This window comes from Merops nubicus, unplaced genomic scaffold (genome assembly GCF_000691845.1).
Source record: "Merops nubicus isolate BGI_N331 unplaced genomic scaffold, ASM69184v1 scaffold41453, whole genome shotgun sequence".
NCBI classification, from domain to species: Eukaryota; Metazoa; Chordata; class Aves; order Coraciiformes; family Meropidae; genus Merops; species Merops nubicus.
In genome coordinates this window covers 1-19,153 of record NW_008601709.1, presented here as the reverse complement: position 1 = coordinate 19,153, position 19,153 = coordinate 1, and the positions used below count along the sequence as shown (strand labels likewise).

The 19,153-nt window shown below is 39.6% G+C and overlaps 1 protein-coding gene across 1 annotated transcript; it reads right to left on the bottom strand.

Moving 5' to 3' along the window:
* Positions 1-2,423: 2,423 nt before the first annotated feature.
* On the bottom strand, positions 2,424-16,709 carry TFG (TRK-fused gene; the record flags this gene model as incomplete). Its single annotated transcript, XM_008938073.1, has 7 exons — positions 16,606-16,709; positions 14,855-15,062; positions 10,506-10,589; positions 9,409-9,555; positions 7,810-7,977; positions 5,876-6,016; positions 2,424-2,513 (listed from the first exon to the last, which is right to left on the bottom strand). Coding segments are annotated over exons 2-7 (814 nt in total), but the record flags the coding sequence as incomplete, so codon positions are not given.
* Positions 16,710-19,153: the final 2,444 nt, after the last annotated feature.

The window sequence follows — 19,153 nt, the reverse complement described above, 5'->3', positions numbered from 1 at the left end:
TAGCCTGCTGGAAAGGCAAAGAGGAAAGGGTGAGAGCGAGCACGGACCCACGGGCGCTCGCAGAACAAAAAAATACCGGGTTTTGTTGCTTTGCGGGCCGCGGGGGGCGGGCAGAGCCCGAGCGAGCCGCGGGTGCTGTCCTGCCCCTGCACCACGGCCACGTTCCCCGCAGCTGCCAGAAAACGCTTTCCCCGCGACTGGCACGAAAATGAAATCCTAACAATCAGTATTTTACCACCACGTCAGGTGAACAACAAAAGTCTTCACTGGCAAAGGAGGGAAAACACAACCCTCTTCCGAAATAAAAACTCAGAAGTGAACTGGATTGCAAACACTGGTAGGGTTTAACATAAGTCGTGTCTCTGGTTAAATCATAGGAGGTTTCTGTTCTTTAGGGTTAACTACGAAAAGGTTGTGCAGAACAGAAGACTTTAACACAAAACTTTGGTTTAAACACGTCCCAAATTTGCATTTTCTGTGTACAACCAGCTTGCAAAGGGAATCGCTTACTGAAAACTTTTGAAATGACACAAAGGCCTTTTGCAAAGAAACATCTACTGTTATCCATTGTGAAACACACCTGCAGCTACTTGCAATGAAACCTCTCCAGTGACTGGAATCCTGTCAGCATTAAACACCAGACACACAGATTATTAAAAGTGCACAGCCCTAAACAGAAAGAGTAAGGGTTGAAGAATGCACTGGAGTAAACTCACCTTGGAACTGGGATCAAAATTTACTCATGAGACAAACCTCTGAAGGGTCCATTTTTACTACCATGAGTAAATAGCCACATTCTTGCCTAGGAGATCTACAAGAGTGGGAATGGATCCTGCTCTTGAGGGACATGGGTTTGAAAGGAGACAATACTCATGGGAACAACAGCAGAACAGACAAAAAATCCTATGAGTCAAGATCTTCAAAGGCTGCTGCCACTAGGTCCTCAAAAAAAATTCCACCAAACGACTTGTTTCTGAAAGATTAGGTTAATTGTGAATTAAGTCATGAGAAACAGAGGAGACCCGGATCAGTTTTGGTGGCCTTTCATTCTTACTTGAAGATGATGTTGATTAGAATGCAGAACTCGCATTGCACTACAGCTTTCACAGGAACTTCTCCAGTAAAATAATGCATTAGATGATGATAGGGTATGACTAGAAAGCAGATGGAAACTCCTTTTCTTCCCCCCACTCAGTTTTTAAGCCTAAAGAAAGTCAGATAGACCTTTCTACTTCCAACAGGCTTGTTACTTCTTCTGAAATTAGACTTCAGAAAGTTTGCCACTGTCTTCTAATTACAAATGTGGGGGTCAGACATCTGCAGAGAACAAGATACCATTTAGAGACCCAAATCAACCAGCTCTCACACAGTGCACAGAACAAGGGCTGAGGCACAAACTTTCACTTCCAAGTTTTCCAGGGTTCTGTCCAAGATAAACATGGAATTTCTTAAGCTCTGCAAATGTTCCCATCTACATCAAAACTGATGCACTCCCTCGTATATATCGCACACCAAAAAAACCCAGGCTCTACTCTGAGTCACTTAATGGTATGGGAGTCTTGTTTAGTTTAAGGAAGACTGTTTAAAACAAGGAATGATAAATGCTTTGTATCACTTTCTAAGCATATTAAGCAACTTGCAATTTGTTATGGAATATGCTGTTACAGGTTCATCCCTGTACTTTAGCTAGGTTATGATTCCTAGCATATACTATGCACCATTAGATGCCAGCTTCTTTTAAAGTAACTGTTCTGAAGTGAAGTTTATTTTGGGTATACACAAGAGCCAGCTTTTCATATTCGACTTCCCATAAACCAGTACTGCACTAAAATGCTCTGCTAAAAGTCTACTGAAGCTTTTACTTGAGGTATCAGCAAAATCAACAGCTAAAAAACCCTACCACTTGAAAGTTTCTCTGAAATTACAGTATTTATAATCGTTAAGGATTTACTCAGTTACAACAATAATCAGTTTTCACACCACTAGATTTTTGTACATGGAGACCATTCTAGACAGAAGAAACAGGGACCATCTTTATGTAGCTCAAATATTTAAGGAAGCTAAATTGGGATGTTTTAGTCATAAACTTGCTAGAATCCCAAGAATGCAGAGGTTAATCCTGCAGACTGCTAACACTTCAGGTGATTTTTGCCTCCCTTCCCAACAATGCATTCTGCTGATGAAGAGTGAACTCTGCTTTTGCTCCCAGCCTAGTAGGATTGAGATAACACAACTCCTGCTCCGTACTGCAAAGACAGCTACAGGGTTTTTACTGCTGATCTGTGAGTTGTGCTAGTTCCTACCAGAACCACGGGCACTGGGGCTGCTCAGCACCTGGGCCTGCCCCTGTGGAACCTAAGCTGAGGGGGTTGGGCCCTGAAGGAGAGGTTGCAGAGCTGAGGTGCTGTGGGAGAGCTGCTTACCTGGGTACTGCATCCCGTACTGCTGCTGAGGCTGAGCCTGTGGCTGCTGAGCAGGGTAACCAGGCTGCTGGTACTGTTGATACATCTGACCTGTGGATTAACAACAGGTTTAGTTAGAAGCCCAGTGTGCTAGCTAGACTATAAACAGAGAACAACATCCTAACAGTTCAGAATCATGGAAACAAACCCTCTGACAACATGTAAATGGTTTTATGAAAAAGCCTGCACAGAGTGAAGTCTGAATGTGTTCCACCTGATTACCAACTGAAATCTCCCTACAGATTCTAGTTTCTGAACCATGCCATTCTGAAGACTAAATGGTGTTTATCTCCAACAGAAGAAATAGTTCTAATTTGGTATGTGAGCCTTACTAATTTGCATTTTCAGAGGATCCAGAACCCATGCGCCTTAATTAGTGCTCCTCTGGTGGGTAACAGAGCAGGAATCTTTTAACATCTTGGTAACTGATCCGGAATTTACACTATAAATTAAAGGACTTCCAAAGGTAAACATGTCCTCAGATTGTCTATTTATATATGTTCTTAAGACCATTTCTGCATCAAAGTATTGTAAGCAGAATTGCACACTATTTACTCTGGCCACATTTTCCAGAGAAGCCATCCATCTCTTAGTATCTGAATTGCTGTAAGCCAAGTTTTCTTAAGAGACCCAGGGATATCCACCCTAAAGTCAAAAAAACCCAACAAACACCCATACATTCTTAAGCCTGGATATTCCAATTCAATGCTAATTTTTCCTAAATTGACTGTTTCTAATTGCTTGGCAAGAAAAGGCAGAATATTTGTTTAGACTGAACATATGGGCCCTGCTGAGGCTTTATGCTTCTGCTGAAAAATCAATTTAGCAACAGGCATAGTCAAAGAACAAAAACAATTATGTGCCAAAACTAAAGCTAGAGCTGAACTGGAGTAGACATGGGAACTCTACTATTATAAAGTGCTACTCCATTATTATTCATTCTGCAAATATCAGCAGACTGTATAAATACACTGTAAGTTGAATCTTCTGACCTACACCAATACAAAAGCAACTCAGCTCTGCTGCAAGTCCTCCCAGACCTCTGTGTACACTGCTTTAAAAGAACTCCTTATCTCTTCTTTCCTCTGCATTATTTGCAGCTGAAAGCACTACTGTTTTACATGCACACTAAGTTCTAAAGATTTTCTGTTGGTGCAGTCGTTCAAAGTATTCTCTGGTATGCAGTTACTGTGGGATGAAGGAAATGCTGAACACAAAGCTTGGGGAAAATTTAGGGTTGTTAGCCTGATAATTGAGAACTAGAAACTCAGGATGCATGTTTTCTGTTTCTTAAACTCGACTGCTAGAGGGAAGTTGGTGAAGAACACCCAGGAGGTTGCCTTTCTCAGGTAATACTTTTACTCTGAAAACAAGATGAGCTGCAGCATCAGTGTCTGGTTTTGTACTTGGTGGTGCTTACTGCAGTTAAGGATCTGCCAGCATTTACTGGCCAGCACTCAGCTCCTGTGTGCTGAAATAGCCATTTTAGCTTGATTCAGAAAAAAGACCAGATAGGTATAGTCACACAGCATTCTTTTCCCTAGAAGATCATGAAATGCTCACATGAATTAACTTTTACATCTATTTTAGCAAAGGCTAAGTGTCCACATCTGTATGCAGCTGGTTCTCTTGTGTGTTCAGCAGTTGGATTTAGTGGTGCAAAAGCACAGGGATGCCACAAGGGAGAGCACTATGCTGAAACAGCTTTGTTGTACTGATTTAACTCCAACTAGTGAGTGCTTAAAACTATTATAAGGAGGCAAGCCATACATTAGTATCAGCACGTAGAAGTGAGGTGTCAGTATTCACTAATAACAACTAATAAACAATCATTTATTGGCAAAGAATAAAATTAAAAAATAATCCCTGATATACCAGAATGATTAACAAGTGATTTGCATCCCATTTTCCCTCTATCCTCAAAATACAGGGAAGGTGGGAAGGAAGCAAAGCTTGGAGTGTTTGGGTTTTGGTAGGGTTTTCCTGTTTGTAGGGTTTTGATTCTTTTAGAACTGAACTAATATTTTAAAACTAGTTTCTAACAAGAACGTGTTTGGCACCAGCAGGGCCCTTTGTGTGAGCACATCCTGTTGAAAACCTAACCATCAAAATGTATGCAAAATTCTGGCTGGGCCATGGCCCTGCACTGGTTCTCATCTCATCTGGAACAGCAGGATGGGCCAGCAAAGGTCCCCAAATTACCACTGGACTGAGGTGCTATCAAGAAGTGAAGTATGGAAAGCTAGTCCTTGTTTGAAAGCAAAGTCTTTAAACAGTCTGGATAAAAGCAACAGTTTATGAAATAAATTCAGAGGTTAACAATCACAAATATATTACCCAGCTGCCTCTATCACTTGACTAATTCTTAGGGAAGCAAGCAAAAAAGCTGAAAACAGCCAAACAAGTGTTTTATAAGCTGCTCTGCAACCAACAGCATTCATGCTTGCTTTAATATTGCACCTAACTACAAGTTGCTTAATCAAATTGTAACTGATGCCCTTCAGGCAAGATATTCCAAGTGACTGTGGATGCCCTGATGACCCTCAGTGACACCTCTCACATGTAACTCACCCTCATGTCAGTATAGAAAGCAGCAGAAGGTTGTAACTGGTTTCTACACTAACACAGAAACTTAATATTGTACTTTGTGTGGAGGTAGAAATACCAAAGCAAATACTTCTATGCCTAGTTTCATCCAGAACTATAACTATGCAGGTCTGAAGGCTCAGTGCTCTTACAAAATACCAATAGAAAAATGATGCCCAAATGTAGCAGACCTTTGAATAGGTTTATTTTTAGGAGTCAGATAACATGCAAAAGAGCATTAGCACAAAGCAATCTGAATACCAGAGTTTAAGTTCTTAAGCTTTAAAGAAGAGCCAGCTGAGGCTCTGAGGAGTTCCACAGAGGTACAATGCATGTGAGACAGTTACAAGGTGTAAGCTGAGCAGCACACAGCCATACACAGCAGAGGAAAGGCAATAAAGAGTCCAGGCATAGATAGAAATGGTGAGTAAATGACATTTTTAATTCATAGTGGACAAGCCAAACTGTTAGTGAGTAAAAGCCTGACACAACACACAGGGTATGAATGTGAACAGAGATCCTTAGATAGCTTTTAAAGTGCAGTGTATTTAAATCTGCCTTACAGTAAAGTGAGCAGGGATACAACTAGGAAACAGTACCAGGAAAATCCTGCTCATGTTGCACCACCTACCCTTTTAGACAAGGCTGCTGCTCCCTCTGCTGTTTCTCTGGTGAACAGCATGAGAGGAAAGAAACTTTTCCTGCCTATTGGCACAGATGAATTTCTACTCTGGTATCAACTCTAATTGGAAGTCACAGCCACTGATGACTCGTTCAGACACCATCATTCACCCACGTCTCACAGAGCAGAAAACCAAGCTGCCTACCTTCCACCTGCCCAGTCTGTGGCTGTGTTGTGGGGTAGGGCTGCTGCTGTGCCTGAACCCCAGGGGGGTGGGCTGCAGAAGAAGAGGAAGCGATGCTGTCTGGCGTTCCCGATCGCTCTTCTGCGGGGGCACTGGGTGGTCCTGGGGGAGCAAGAACAAAATACAGCACAGGAAATGAACACACAGTTTGAACTCTTTTAAAAGTCCAATACAAGACCATTCCCTTGCAAAGTTTTTAACATTTTTTCTAGTTTTCCACAGATAAACATTTGAGAGCATCACGCTAAAACCAGATTTATCTGCACATCTAAATTCTCCTTGGAAAAAATTTAGGGGGTCAAATTTTCCACCTCTCTCTAGGTCACTCAAATCTCATCCTTCCAAGAAACCTGACCCATTTGTGGGATAAACCCCTTCATGCATCCAACAAGCCTGTAACTGTGTTTTCACGTTACCCTTATTAGGGGGAAAATGAATCAAATCTGCCTACTTCTCTTTTTGTCTTTATATACATAGCTTGGATTATAGCTTTAGAAATAGGATCTCTTACATCCTGCTTAAATGGTCATCTGAAATTCTTCATACATTCAAATCATAGTCAAGTCAGTTCCCTCTATCAAAGGATTATGAAGACACAAACACACTCATGCTGTATCAACAAAGCATTAAGTGACACTATTGCTTTGTACCAGAAGACAAAACCTTCAAAATTTAACTCGTTTTCCAGTAGTTGTACTTCATTCTCCATCACAACACACTCATGCTGTATCAACAAAGCATTAAGTGACACTATTGCTTTGTACCAGAAGACAAAACCACTCCTTCAAAATTTAACTCGTTTTCCATTAGTTGTACTTCATACTCCATCACTTCATTGTTCAAAGACAGCCCATTGTAAGTTTTGAAGTACCATCAAGCCTTTATCTGGTTTGTGAAATAACCACATTGTGACAATACCCAAAAATATGCCATGGAGGAAGAGATATCACTCAATAGGCCTGATCCACAGACCAGTACCCCAATCTGAAGACACCTCCTCAGTCTGCAGATCCTACACAGTCACACAGTGCAGCTCTATTCCTCTTCACTCTACTTTTGCCATGGCAGCTGTACTGTAGAAATGAGCTCCAGGCACTATTAGTTTGCCCACCTGTACACACATCATAAAAAAATCTACTTTCTCTAAAGTACACAGGAAATCCTGTTAGGTAACAGCAGTTTTAGTTTCAATGCTATGTTAAACTTTGCCAGACACACGCAGATGCTGTGCAAATATCAGTGTTCTGTATTCTGCATCAGACTCTTTATTACAATTTATGTTGCTTTTCTGACTTCAGTTATCCTGCCTTAAGTTGACTGCTTTCAGTTTAGTATAATTGGGTTTTATACATTTAGCATTCTACTACTAGGTGGAGCCAAGACTCATGCAGCTCTTCAAGAATAAAACTAATTCAGGCAAGTATGTTATTCCTTTCTGCTCACAGTGAAAAAGTTGACACTACCTCTGAAATGAAACAGAAAAGGTGGGTTTGTACAAAATGTTCTGACTGACTCAAACACAAGAAGCACAAGCCAAGAAACATGAACTCCAAGACCAAATCCTAAGGCAGAGCAGTGGATACTGTTTTTCTACCACTGGCACATACCGATTAAGTTATGCTACACAACAGCTTTAAATAATTCTTATTTAAAATTTCAAGGTATTTTCTACTCCAAGTTAAAACCAAGATCAAGACTTCAGCGTTTTGTATATGAAAGTTAAAAGAATGTAATTACAACACCTCAATATACTAAGTTTCAGAACCCTGAAAAGAAACAGCAAATACAGCACACAGCTTAATACACCCAAAACACAAAAGCCTTGTTACAAATAAAGATTTGAGTTGTGGATTAAGCAGAGGTTTTGCTCTCCTTTCCACAAGATGTGCTCTTACCTGACACCTGCTCGTCTGTCAGGCCGAACGCCGACATGACGTTCTTGTTGATTTCGTCCTGGTTCTTGAGGGGATCAAAGGCAGACATGCTCGCTGCTATGACCTGAGTAGATGGCTTCACACTGGAGTCAGCAGCAGCAGGCTTTTCTTCCCTGCCATCTACAGCATCTGCAGAACAAAATGCCTACTGATGAATTGTTCAGAACAGGAACACCACCATACGTACATATTGTAAACTTCAAAATGCAAAATGGCAGAGTTGTGGGGGGGTTTAAATGTTTTAGCTTTTGAAATGCTTATGATAGAGTAACAGTGATGAATCTGTGATGTATATGAAACTGTGATCTGTGACAAAGCTTAGGTTTCATTGCAGTTACTTAAAGAGAACACTGACACAGAGAAATATCAGCATCACTTATCACTTTCTCTTAAATTCAAACGTACAATGCTCCTGCTTCAGACAAATTGTTCTGGTATGACCTGCCTACAGAGAATTCAAAATTAAGAAAACTTACAGGACAGGTTCCAATTTATTATGGTGTTTTATTAACTGCAGTTTTTGTTCAGCTCTATTCCCTTCACCTGGAATTCTTCCTAAACTGACAGGTGAAATTCAACCCTTTGCAATTCTACACATAACGCTAAATCACTCACAAACCCCTTACCTTGTAGAGTGCTACATTTTAACTTAAAAACAAGTACAGGTAGGGTTTAAACTGGCCAGTTTTGTTCACACTCTAGGATCATCACCCTAGGCTCCTTCCAAAGGGTTTATAGCCAGAGTCTACTGTATTCCACTGAAGTTAGTACTTATACTGCACTAACAGGGGCTGAGTTTTTGTTTTAAACAACAAAACCAATAAAACTTGGTTTGTAAAATACAAAAGCAGTGTATTCACTATTTTTTGTGGCCATCTGAACCAAAATCTGTAGTTAAGCACGCAGAGGTGTAGTTTTACAATACAAAGTACAACAGCCCTAAGCTAGGAGATCAGTGCCTCAAAACTGGAAGAATAAGACTCCTTTCCCCATTTTGCCCTCCCCCAACAATCCCTACCTGCACCCTTGGGCTGCTTACCCTGAGACAGCTCTGATGCTGGTCTGAGCTCAAAATGTGTGGACTCAATTTCCTAACCTGGCAAAAAAAGTGGATATAATTTTTGCTAAATTTGCTTTTTACTTTTTTAGTGAATCAAACTTGCTTAGCAACATGACAAGACAAGCATCAGAGCTAGCCCAAAGAAAGCAGTGGGAGCAAGAACTCTTCAGCAACAACAAACTATTAATTCAGCTCAAAGCCCTCTCAAAATGTTGTCATGACTCACAAGTGTTAGTTACAGCATTTTCATAAATTGCAACAAAAACTTAGTTTTATTCCTATTATTCCTCAGTCAACTTCATGCCTTACTCCAAATAAATTTGAATAAAAATTTTACCTCTGAAACCACTGAGCATTAAAAACTTACTTCTGGACCATCAGGCAACAATTGAGAAGGATCACAACCAGTATTCAAGCTTCCATTTTTCACTTGGTTAAACAGCACACAACTCTGCAGACCAAACCAAACCAAACCATTCTTTGCCAGGCTGCCTACCTACCACTTTCAGGCAGGCTGGTGGAAAGCCCTGGTTCAGGTGGTGGTTCTAAACAGTCCAGCAGACGATTGACTTTATTGCGAAGTTCTATCAGCTCTCGGCGCAGGTATTTCACCTGATTAGATTCTAGGGGCCTTGGCTGTCCATTCACTGCAAAACAGAAATTAGATAAACTTAAGGCTGTAGTAACATTTTGATATCCAGTTTAAAATTTAAAAAAAAGCCACCTTCAATTGTTACCTGTTCGCAGCATTATCAAACAGAAATTAGATAAACTTAAGGCTGTAGTAACATTTTGATATCCAGTTTAAAATTTAAAAAAAGTCACCTTCAGTTTTAACTTGTTTGTAGCATTATCATCCTCTGTGGGGTTTAAAGTTCAGCCAACACAGCCTGAGCTCATTCTAGAACTTATTGTTCCTTTAATATAATCTCAGCTCAGCATAATCCATAGTACCAGAACTGCAGAGGAAAGCCTGCAGTAAATTTCAGCATTGTTTACTTTCTTCCATGAATATACCCTGAACAATACAAATATACTTAGCTGTGGAAAGCCAGCCCTTCAGAACTAATGCAGCACACACAACACTACTGCAATTCCTCAGTAAGGTCAGTGGCCAGGTTAAAGGCTGCTTGCTATTCCTTGGTTTACCCATAGCATCAATAAAGAACTATTTTATACAAAGACTAAGAGATAAATGCTAAAAATCTATTCAACTTAAAGCAATTAATGTTCTTCTTTAGCAGTGCACTCATAACCTTAAATTTCTCACTCAACTATGGGGAAAACCCCACAAATGCTAGAGTGAAAGATAACATGGAAAATAACATTAAGGAAAAAAAAACTTGACCACATATAAATGTATGCCACATACTTTAAGTAATCTTATAAAAAGAAACAGTTTCCTTTTCTGTAAGTTCAGATATCACATGAAACATCAAGACAGAAAATAGGTATCATGCACTAATCCAGTATTTTTTAACTTATGGATTTCATTCTTCTCAGGAGACAAACTGGAAGTTTTTAGTACCTCGAAGTGAAACCTACTGGCTGAATTTTAATAAACATTATTAAAAAAAACACAATCTTCTATACTTACCAAACAACGTCAGCTTTAGTATCCTACTGCACTGAATTGCAAAGGAAAGATCTGAGCTATCAAAAATTGTTATAAGATCTCCATCTGAAAAGAACATGAAAAAGTTACATTAAAAGGAAAGCCCATTAACTACTGAACTTCATGCTAGGGCAAAAGTGCTCCTTCATCACTCAAAAATAACTTCCCTTATTTGATTCCCAAGTTACCAGGAAAAGTTTATTATTTTAGTACAAGAGTCTGTGTGCAGGGAAATTATGCACAGAAGGAAAGAGAAAAGCATGACAGGCTCTGAAAAGGAGCCTTCTGAAAGCTCCATATAACTTATCATTCTTTTATATTCACATACAGGATGAAACAATGAAGCTAAGAGTTGAGAAAGTCCAACACCAGAAAGAATGACACTGCCAGTGAAAGTTCTATGCCTATTTCAGGTGGCTCCAAAACTGTGCTGTTTGTGAGCAGACAGGAGTCAAGATAGATGCCACAAGCCAGTCCTGATTCAATTTTTAGAAGACAGGACACACACACTAACAAGGGAAAATTTTAAATTACTAGAATGCTTTCTCAGGCTGTACTCAGAACACTGAGGTGCAAGACTCATTTTCAACAAGGGAATGATAATAAAATCCCTGTGTAAAAGTGAATAGTAATTAACACAGAAATAGCAATGAAGACATGAAGATGTCAAAGTAGTCAGAAGAAAACATGTCAGAATCTTGGTCTGAAAGAAAAGAAGTCTCAACTCTTAGCCATTTATTTGTGTCATTTCATCTCTGACTCCCATCCCGATCCATCCTAATGAATTTGCACGTTGCCATCAGTCACAGAAACAATATTAGAACTGTATGGGATCCTTTTTTATTAAGATAGAATGGCCTATGCATAAAGAACCAGAGCACCTTTGATCCTATTAATACCCAAAAAAGATACCAAGTTCCTATTAAGCCTGGTCTCCCACAATTTTTAACCTAAGTCAGGACAATCCACATTAGCATCTTTTGCTTACTCAACAGTATCCCAGAGAAAACAAGACTTGAGCAGGCTGGAAAAAGCTGTAACATCTGAAGAACTACATATTCTAATTTTGTCAAACCTGACTACAAGTAACACCTCTGCAATGGAAGGTTTTCTTCGTGTAGTACCACAGCTAACAATAGCTGTCAGACTTCAAAGAAGTTGCTTTCCAACAAAATAAACAAGAAAACTTACACATGCTAACAAACTGATGACACAAAATAGTTCTCAAGTTTCCTTGAAAGAAATACTATTTTCTCCAAAGATTTTTCTGTATCTTGTGTCCTGTTTGCACTTCCACAAGCTCAAAATACATTTGTTGACAGCAGTCAGTCACAGATTCATCAAGCAGAGACTGGAATGTCTCCAAGAACAGAGACTCCAAAGCCCCACTAGGCAACCTGCTCCAGTGACACACTGCCCTCCTGGCCAAAACTCACGCTCCACCTCTCAAACTGCAGCTTGACTGCTGCCATCTGGTGCTACTGGAAACAGTTTGGATTCAATGGTCTTTGTAAATCCCACTCAGCTGGAGGCCACTATTAGCTCTGTCTGCTTGCAAACAAGCCCAGCTCCTCCACATGCTCCCTGTAGGCCACCCACCACCCTCACCTTGTCCTTCTGGACCCTCTTCAGCTTCTCCAAGTCTTTTTAGCCTGGAATGCAGGGGGCAAAGCTAAACATGGATTTGCTGGTGGGGCCTCACCAGTGCCAGGAAAGAGAGGGTAACAGTGTCCCTGTTTGTCATAGCCAAAGAAGTAACTTTATAAAGTTACACAATCATTTTCTCTTTGTCAGTGAAGGGCTGAAGGAGACAGAGTTCCCTCCAATTCAAACACTTCCTCCAGCTTTTCAGTATCCTTCCCTAAATGCCAATACCCAAATCCACTGGGGTATTAAGGCAAAGTCCTTCTATTCCATACTCCCCTGGCAATGATCCTTACTCCTATTGCCAATGCATGACACTGGCAGACCATCTTTTCTGTCCTAGCAGTCAATAGTCACATTTACTGCCTGAACAAAGGTTCTAAACTGTTTATCCTCCATAGCCACATGGAAATGTACATTCATACACATGGTTTACATGGATTAGTGTCACCCAAAAGGATACAGATCATTCCATCTTATTCTCCTCCACCTATTTTAACATTTATGTTGAAGGCATTAAGAAAAATGCTATTTCTGTTTAAAACTGCTAGCAGAAAAAAAGGCTGAAGAGCACCAAGTACAGCATTTTATTAGGTGCATGAAGTCAGTGCTACAATTCCTATTGACAGCCATCCAGCTGTTATCCAAGGAGAACATATGTTAGGATTTGCAAGGTGTATGTCAAGTTATACAGAAGTCTGACAATATAAGTGTATTAGATTTATCAAACAACCTTTTCATTTTAAGGAATGTCAATGAAGCTTAATTCCTCTTATCATGATACAGATAGGAATATCCAATGTTAATTATTATCTATTGAGAAGTCCACTGTACTCAGCACTGGTGACTAGCACACCAACTTCATTACATGCAGTATAAGTTAATAATTCATTATTGGCTCTGACACAAAAACATCACCTTCTGCTGCAAGGTAGTGAAGAACAATTGGTTTGTTTGGGCTTTTTTTTCTTAGTTTAGCCATTGCTTTTACTATATATTTAAGAACCTTAACCAGGACATGAAAATTATTTCACATCCAGCTGAGCAATTTCCTCAGTTCAGATGTTTCAAAGATGTCCAGTTTGAATATAAAGCCTAGGAATATAAAATCTAATTCTGTAAGACTGAATCAAACTGAAACTTCTCCTTAATTAGTAAAAGCATCACATAATCTATATGTAACTTGAGAATATGTTTCTGACTATCTTAGTCCACAAATCCAGACAGAAGGATTGGGATTAGAAGTTTCCTAGCCTCTCCAATTAAGCATACAAATTTGAAAAATACCTGTGTTAGACTCAAGGATCATGACAACCTGATGAAGACACAAAGCCCCAGTATTTCGCAGAAATTTTCAGCAGAAAATCCCATATCCAGGCCTAAAGATCAGTAGCCTCACATGTTACAGCAACAAAAATAAACAAAACCAGGAGTGGTAGATGAAGCATTCTACTGAATGTTCAAACAGTATGCACATCAATTCTGAAAAGATCCAGATCAAGGCTGTAGAAGTAGTAGAAATCCTTAGACAAACTTAATATAATCTCCTCATAACAGATGAGGACAAGCATTCCTCCAAGTCTGGAGGGACACAACAAAATGGAAATGGCTAGAATGTATCTATTCCAATGCTTTTATTGACTGAAATAGATTTAATGAAGACTCTTAGCTTAGCTGAAATAAAGAACACCATGGTCCTCAGATGGCAATCAAACTCAAGTCTAGTTCTGTACTTTTGCCTTAATCATTTGCAACTTCCTCTGATACTAACAATGTTTAAACACTCTTCACAGTGATAATCAGCTAGAATAATGTATACTGAAATTTGCTATCCCATCCCAGTGGAGAAGTAGCACATTCTGAGACAAACAAAGCTAAAATTTAAGGTAGAAAGTCTCTATGCTGTGAAAGACAACCAAAGAATGAAACCATAATTACAACCTCCATTATACGCTTATCTTCTTCAAAAAAAGACAGCTAGAAGCATACATAAAAACAGGGAATTACACTTAAAGAACAGGTAAGAATAAAGAAAAAAGAGACTAGCAGTTTTAACTTAATGCAAAAGAATTCAATTTCCTTTCATCTTTCTCATTCTGGAAAGAAAAAAAGAAATTGTTTATATGGTAAGAGGAAAAACAAAACCAAGATAAATCCACTGAGCTCTCTTCCATTGAAAATCAAGACCCAAAATATTAGGTCTTCATTGCATAGAAATTTTGATGAGCAGTGTCTCTGAAAAGAGACACAAACCCAAAACTTTCTCAAGGGCAAAATGAAATTTCCTTGTCTAGATGTATGAACAAAAGTTATTTGACATTTTGGGTACCACAGACAGTTCTAAAGTTCCCTTGTGCTATTAAGAAAGATGAACCAAAATGCTTCTGTAATGCAGCTTTTTTACTGTGCACCAGCATAATTATCAGTCTTTGATCTGACTTTGATCAGCTTCCTGCAACAGGAAAAAAATGAACCTTCAGATGGCTTATATTTCAGAAAAACTGGAGGAAATACTACGTTAAGACAGCATAGCCACAAGAGATACAGCTGCTGTCATCCAATTCAAAGGACTTCACAAGAAATCACTTCCCTTTGCCAACATATCTGGTCAGCTTTGAAGAGGTGAATTTCAGAGTTTCTGTCCATAGATAAATCCGATCAGAGCAACTGCAGTAACTAAATCTTACCTTCATCTTTATATTTTATTGTGACTTCATCATTGCTCAGAAGTTTTCCTCTAAAAACTCTTTGCATCATTAGCACCAATTCATCATAGGTGATATCTTCATTATGAATAGGAATTCTCCTAATATCTTCCCCAAGCTGAGCTTTGATGATCAGCTTCCCACTTAAATCCAGCTGCCCATTCATGGTGGATTCCCTGTCACTGCAGACCTGTTAACAACAAAACATTAGAAACCATATTAGAAAACAAAACTGTTATTTAAATGTAACTGATGACAGTTCTGAAGCCTTCCATTTTTGGACAGCACTGTTAGGAAGCTCTCCAGAGCACCTCTCTCAGAAACATTCTGTGGTGTGCTAATTTCTCAACAGAGTGCCCTGGGCAAAGAGCTCTGTAAGATCCAACACTCCAAACTAACAGTTATCAAGGTTCCCAGTGCTCAGAATTTAAAAGTAAAGATTAAGTCAGACATCTTTTAAATATCTGTGCCATTTAGAAGTTTCTAACTTACACGGGGTTTTTTTCAATATATCCACTGTAAGCTGTCATGGAAGGATGTCAAAAAGAAACTAATATTCCCTAGGATTTGCTTTTGAGATACATGTGTACATCCCTCTGTGGGAAAGTGAAACTGCAGCAAAGGCTGTCAGCCTTAAAACATTATATTGGTGATGTTACCATCTTATTATTTTTGCATGGCCCATAATTATGGTCATCAGAAAAGGGCTTTATTTTTTCATATAATAGAAGACTGCCAGAACAAAATACCTCATTTCAAAGATTACAGGTGGTGACTACAAAGATTACAGGTGGTTACATGGTCAGAACAATTGGGTAGCTAGTCCCCTTGTTCCTTCATTGTTCTTGGACAGGGCCAAAACAACAGATTTGGAACAAGGAGCAATTAAAAGAAGCAACTACCTTAACATCTGAAGTCCAAATACTGGAGATCTTAAAAGCAGGCAGCCCTAATACATCAAAATTGGTATTTCCAAAGTCACATGCAGGCAAGCATGCTGCTCATTCTTGTGCAAAAAGAATTCTTGGTAGAGATATGTAGGTACTTTTTACTTGTCTTTAAGGATAACATAATGCTTTATAAGGAAACTGAATTGTGCTCTGGTCAGCCTATTTTTAAAATACTGCATTGAAAATAACTTCTTTCCTACCAGAAAAACAAGACACTCAGCTAAAGCTTTTAGTAGAGCATATCTTGATGCATTTATATATATTTAACTACTGTTTCAGTGACCAAGTTTGGCATAAGAAAGATGTAGTATGATGCTATCTGTAGATTGCAATTCAATTTCTGTTTGTTTTTTTCTGTAATTAATACAAAGCAAATATTTCACACAAATCCCTTTGTTTAGCCCAATGACATCCAAAAAAAAAAAAATGAGAAAAGCAACTACTGAACAAAACTCATTCCCTTAATCAGACATAAGAGGAGGTAGGTGGATACAGCCTAATTGGAGAGAAAAGAGACCTGCAATTAATACCATCAGATTGTTGCTGAGACACTGATGAAACAGTGAAGTTTGTAATATCATTTAGGCTCACTAATGCATTATTCATGTTTTGCAGCCTACGAGTTTTGACAGCAGGCACATTAACTCAGCCTAATAAACACTTGAAGTTGGTTGCAAAAGTTGTGTTTGGGTTTTTTTTGTAATTTAAAGCATTAAATAAAACAGCATCCATCCACAGGTTTTTTTTTTTTCACTTCCTTTTCAAAACCATGTTTATCATTACCTTGTCTGTCTTACTGAGGCTGGATTATTGGACAGATTTCCCACCTCACTTCAGGACAGAGTTAGGATAAGCCGCCATGCACTATCAGTGCCAGAAAACAGGAACCTGCATCAGGGAAAAAAAACCCACAAATATTAATTTACATTCACCCTTCCTTAGAATTATACACTCCATATCACCTTTTGCTTTAGAACATTTTAATATAGCCAAATAAAAAGTCACTGTTTTACCCTTAATGTAACAATCTAACACTTTTGAGTAGTTTTTGAGATCTTGAACAAGAGTTTTAATTCCATAACAGAAGAAGTTGATTTTTTTTTTCCTAAGCTTTGTAGCTCCATGTAGGAATTCCTACCAGTCATGTGGTTTTTTTCTATGACTGCTCTTCCCCAATAGTCTCAAAATATACATTTGCATGGTCTCCACTTTAAAACCATTGGTTAAGTTAAAGAAAACAAACTTTGATTTAGCAGTTAAAAAAACCCCTAGAAGTCCATTTCTTAACTTAAGGCTGAAGTCTCTGTGGCATTAATTACTACAAGGAGAGACTACTAAGAGGAAAGGAGTAGTAATGCCACTCACCCACCAAACTGGGCAAAAAAGAAACACAGTCAGAAACATACAGCCACTCAGAAGTACAATCTGCCCTCCACTCAGTTTAAACCTGTGTTTTTCCTGCTGGAAATCCTGTGATGAGCTGTGTGAAGTTTATGCAGTCCACCTGACTGTTACACAAGTGCTTAATGCCCAAAGCCACAAGACACTAATTTAGTGTACAGACCAGTCTGAGGGAGAACTATGCTCCTCCCTCCCACCCAACAGCCACTGGGTCTCCTGCTCAGCACTCTTCTCCTCCTGTCTCTCACACACGCAGTAAATCTCAAACATCCAAGATCTGATTTTAAGATGATTTGCTAGCCAGAAAAAAAAAGGTAGGTTCCTCTCCTAATCCACATGAAATCTGGCTTCCCAGGTCTCCTCTTTCAACTCAGCTGGAAATAAACTCACAGACAGGCATGAGACATAGGGGATGGAAGCAGAGAGCAAGCAAACCCCAGAGAATGGACAAAGCCTGTCCTGGTTCATACAGGTGAGCAGCTGTTCCCTCATCCTGGGTGTGAAATGTTCACCTCCTGACAAGCAGAGGGCAAGACTGTTGTGCCACACGAAGCAGGCAAACAGGAAGAGAATACTTTTCTGATTCCTCAGTCACATTTTATGAAATGAGCAATGCATGGAAGTGGTGTCCATTTCACCCCAACCTTGCCACAACTCCAGGTAAAGCTTACTGCAATGTACAAACACAGGGTGCAGGTAATGCCTCTAAAAGTGATTTAACTCAGACCTCATTTAGCTACCACCTCATGTTTAAACATTACAGCTAGGCGGTACTGGGTTTGCTTCTTTAGCATTAAAAGTGAACTGCCTAGAAACTGACAACAATGAAAACTGAAGCTCATCTCTAAGTCCTAAAGATAAATGTTTTGGTGGACACACCTGAGTTCCTGTGGCCTTTCAACAGAATGCATCATTTGTATCTTTCTGTAAAGAAATAAGCTACTATTTACAGAACTACAACATCTTATTTACCATCATTACTCACAGAAATCTGCTGCATGTCTGTCAATGATTATGAAAAGGTAACAGGAAAGCATTAAAATGCTCTTTTTTTTGTCCAGCTGTTCTCCATTCTGCTTGAAGGTGTCTATGTTTTAAGACAGATTCTAAAGCTTGCAACTGTCACAGAAAACTATGTGAAATGTTCTAGTTATTGAATCACACAGCATTCAAGCTTTTCTTCCCTCACTGTGACATAGCTGAACAGATGAATCACTTGAGAGTTTTTCAGAGAACACATCCAGAATGCACACTAATGAGCTTTTTAACAGAACCACAGTCACAGTTATCCACTTTCTTGAGTGGAAATAAAACAACCAAAGAAAGAAACCACTAACCTCTTCCTGTTCAAGAAAGACTATTTTTCATAAGAATCACACTGATATCTTTCTAAGCTTCCTGGTGTACCACATTCACTTTAGAAGTATAGATTATTTTTCCTCCCCTCTTGGGTCACCTCCTATTCCCATCGTGCAACGATCTCAATGGTGCATGTGGACAGGGACTGTCCAATCTAAGCCAGTCACTTCAGGATCCCTCCTAAAGCTATGATGTCATAACCATGGTGGATTTCACTACCCTTTTTGTATGGCAGCAGAGAAAAACAGATTTGCCTAAGCAAGGGAAGAACAGGCATTCCCGTGTCATTTTTTGCTCTGTCGAACAAGCAAAAACCCGGTGAAGCACACAAAAACAGGGCCAAGCAGCCCTGCTTCCCAATCCCCCCACGACTGGTCCCCACCACAGCTGGGCGGTGAGGGCAGAAAGGAGAAGAGCTCTTTTCGCGTTTCTCCAACTCGACAAGGGCAGGCCCGACCCAACGGGGAGCAGAAATCACAGTCATTCCCTGCCGGGAAACGAGGCGCCTGCAGCTCCCCTGGCTCCCCGGGGGAAAGGAGCGAGGAGAGCAAGGGGAGAAGGGGGCGGGGAG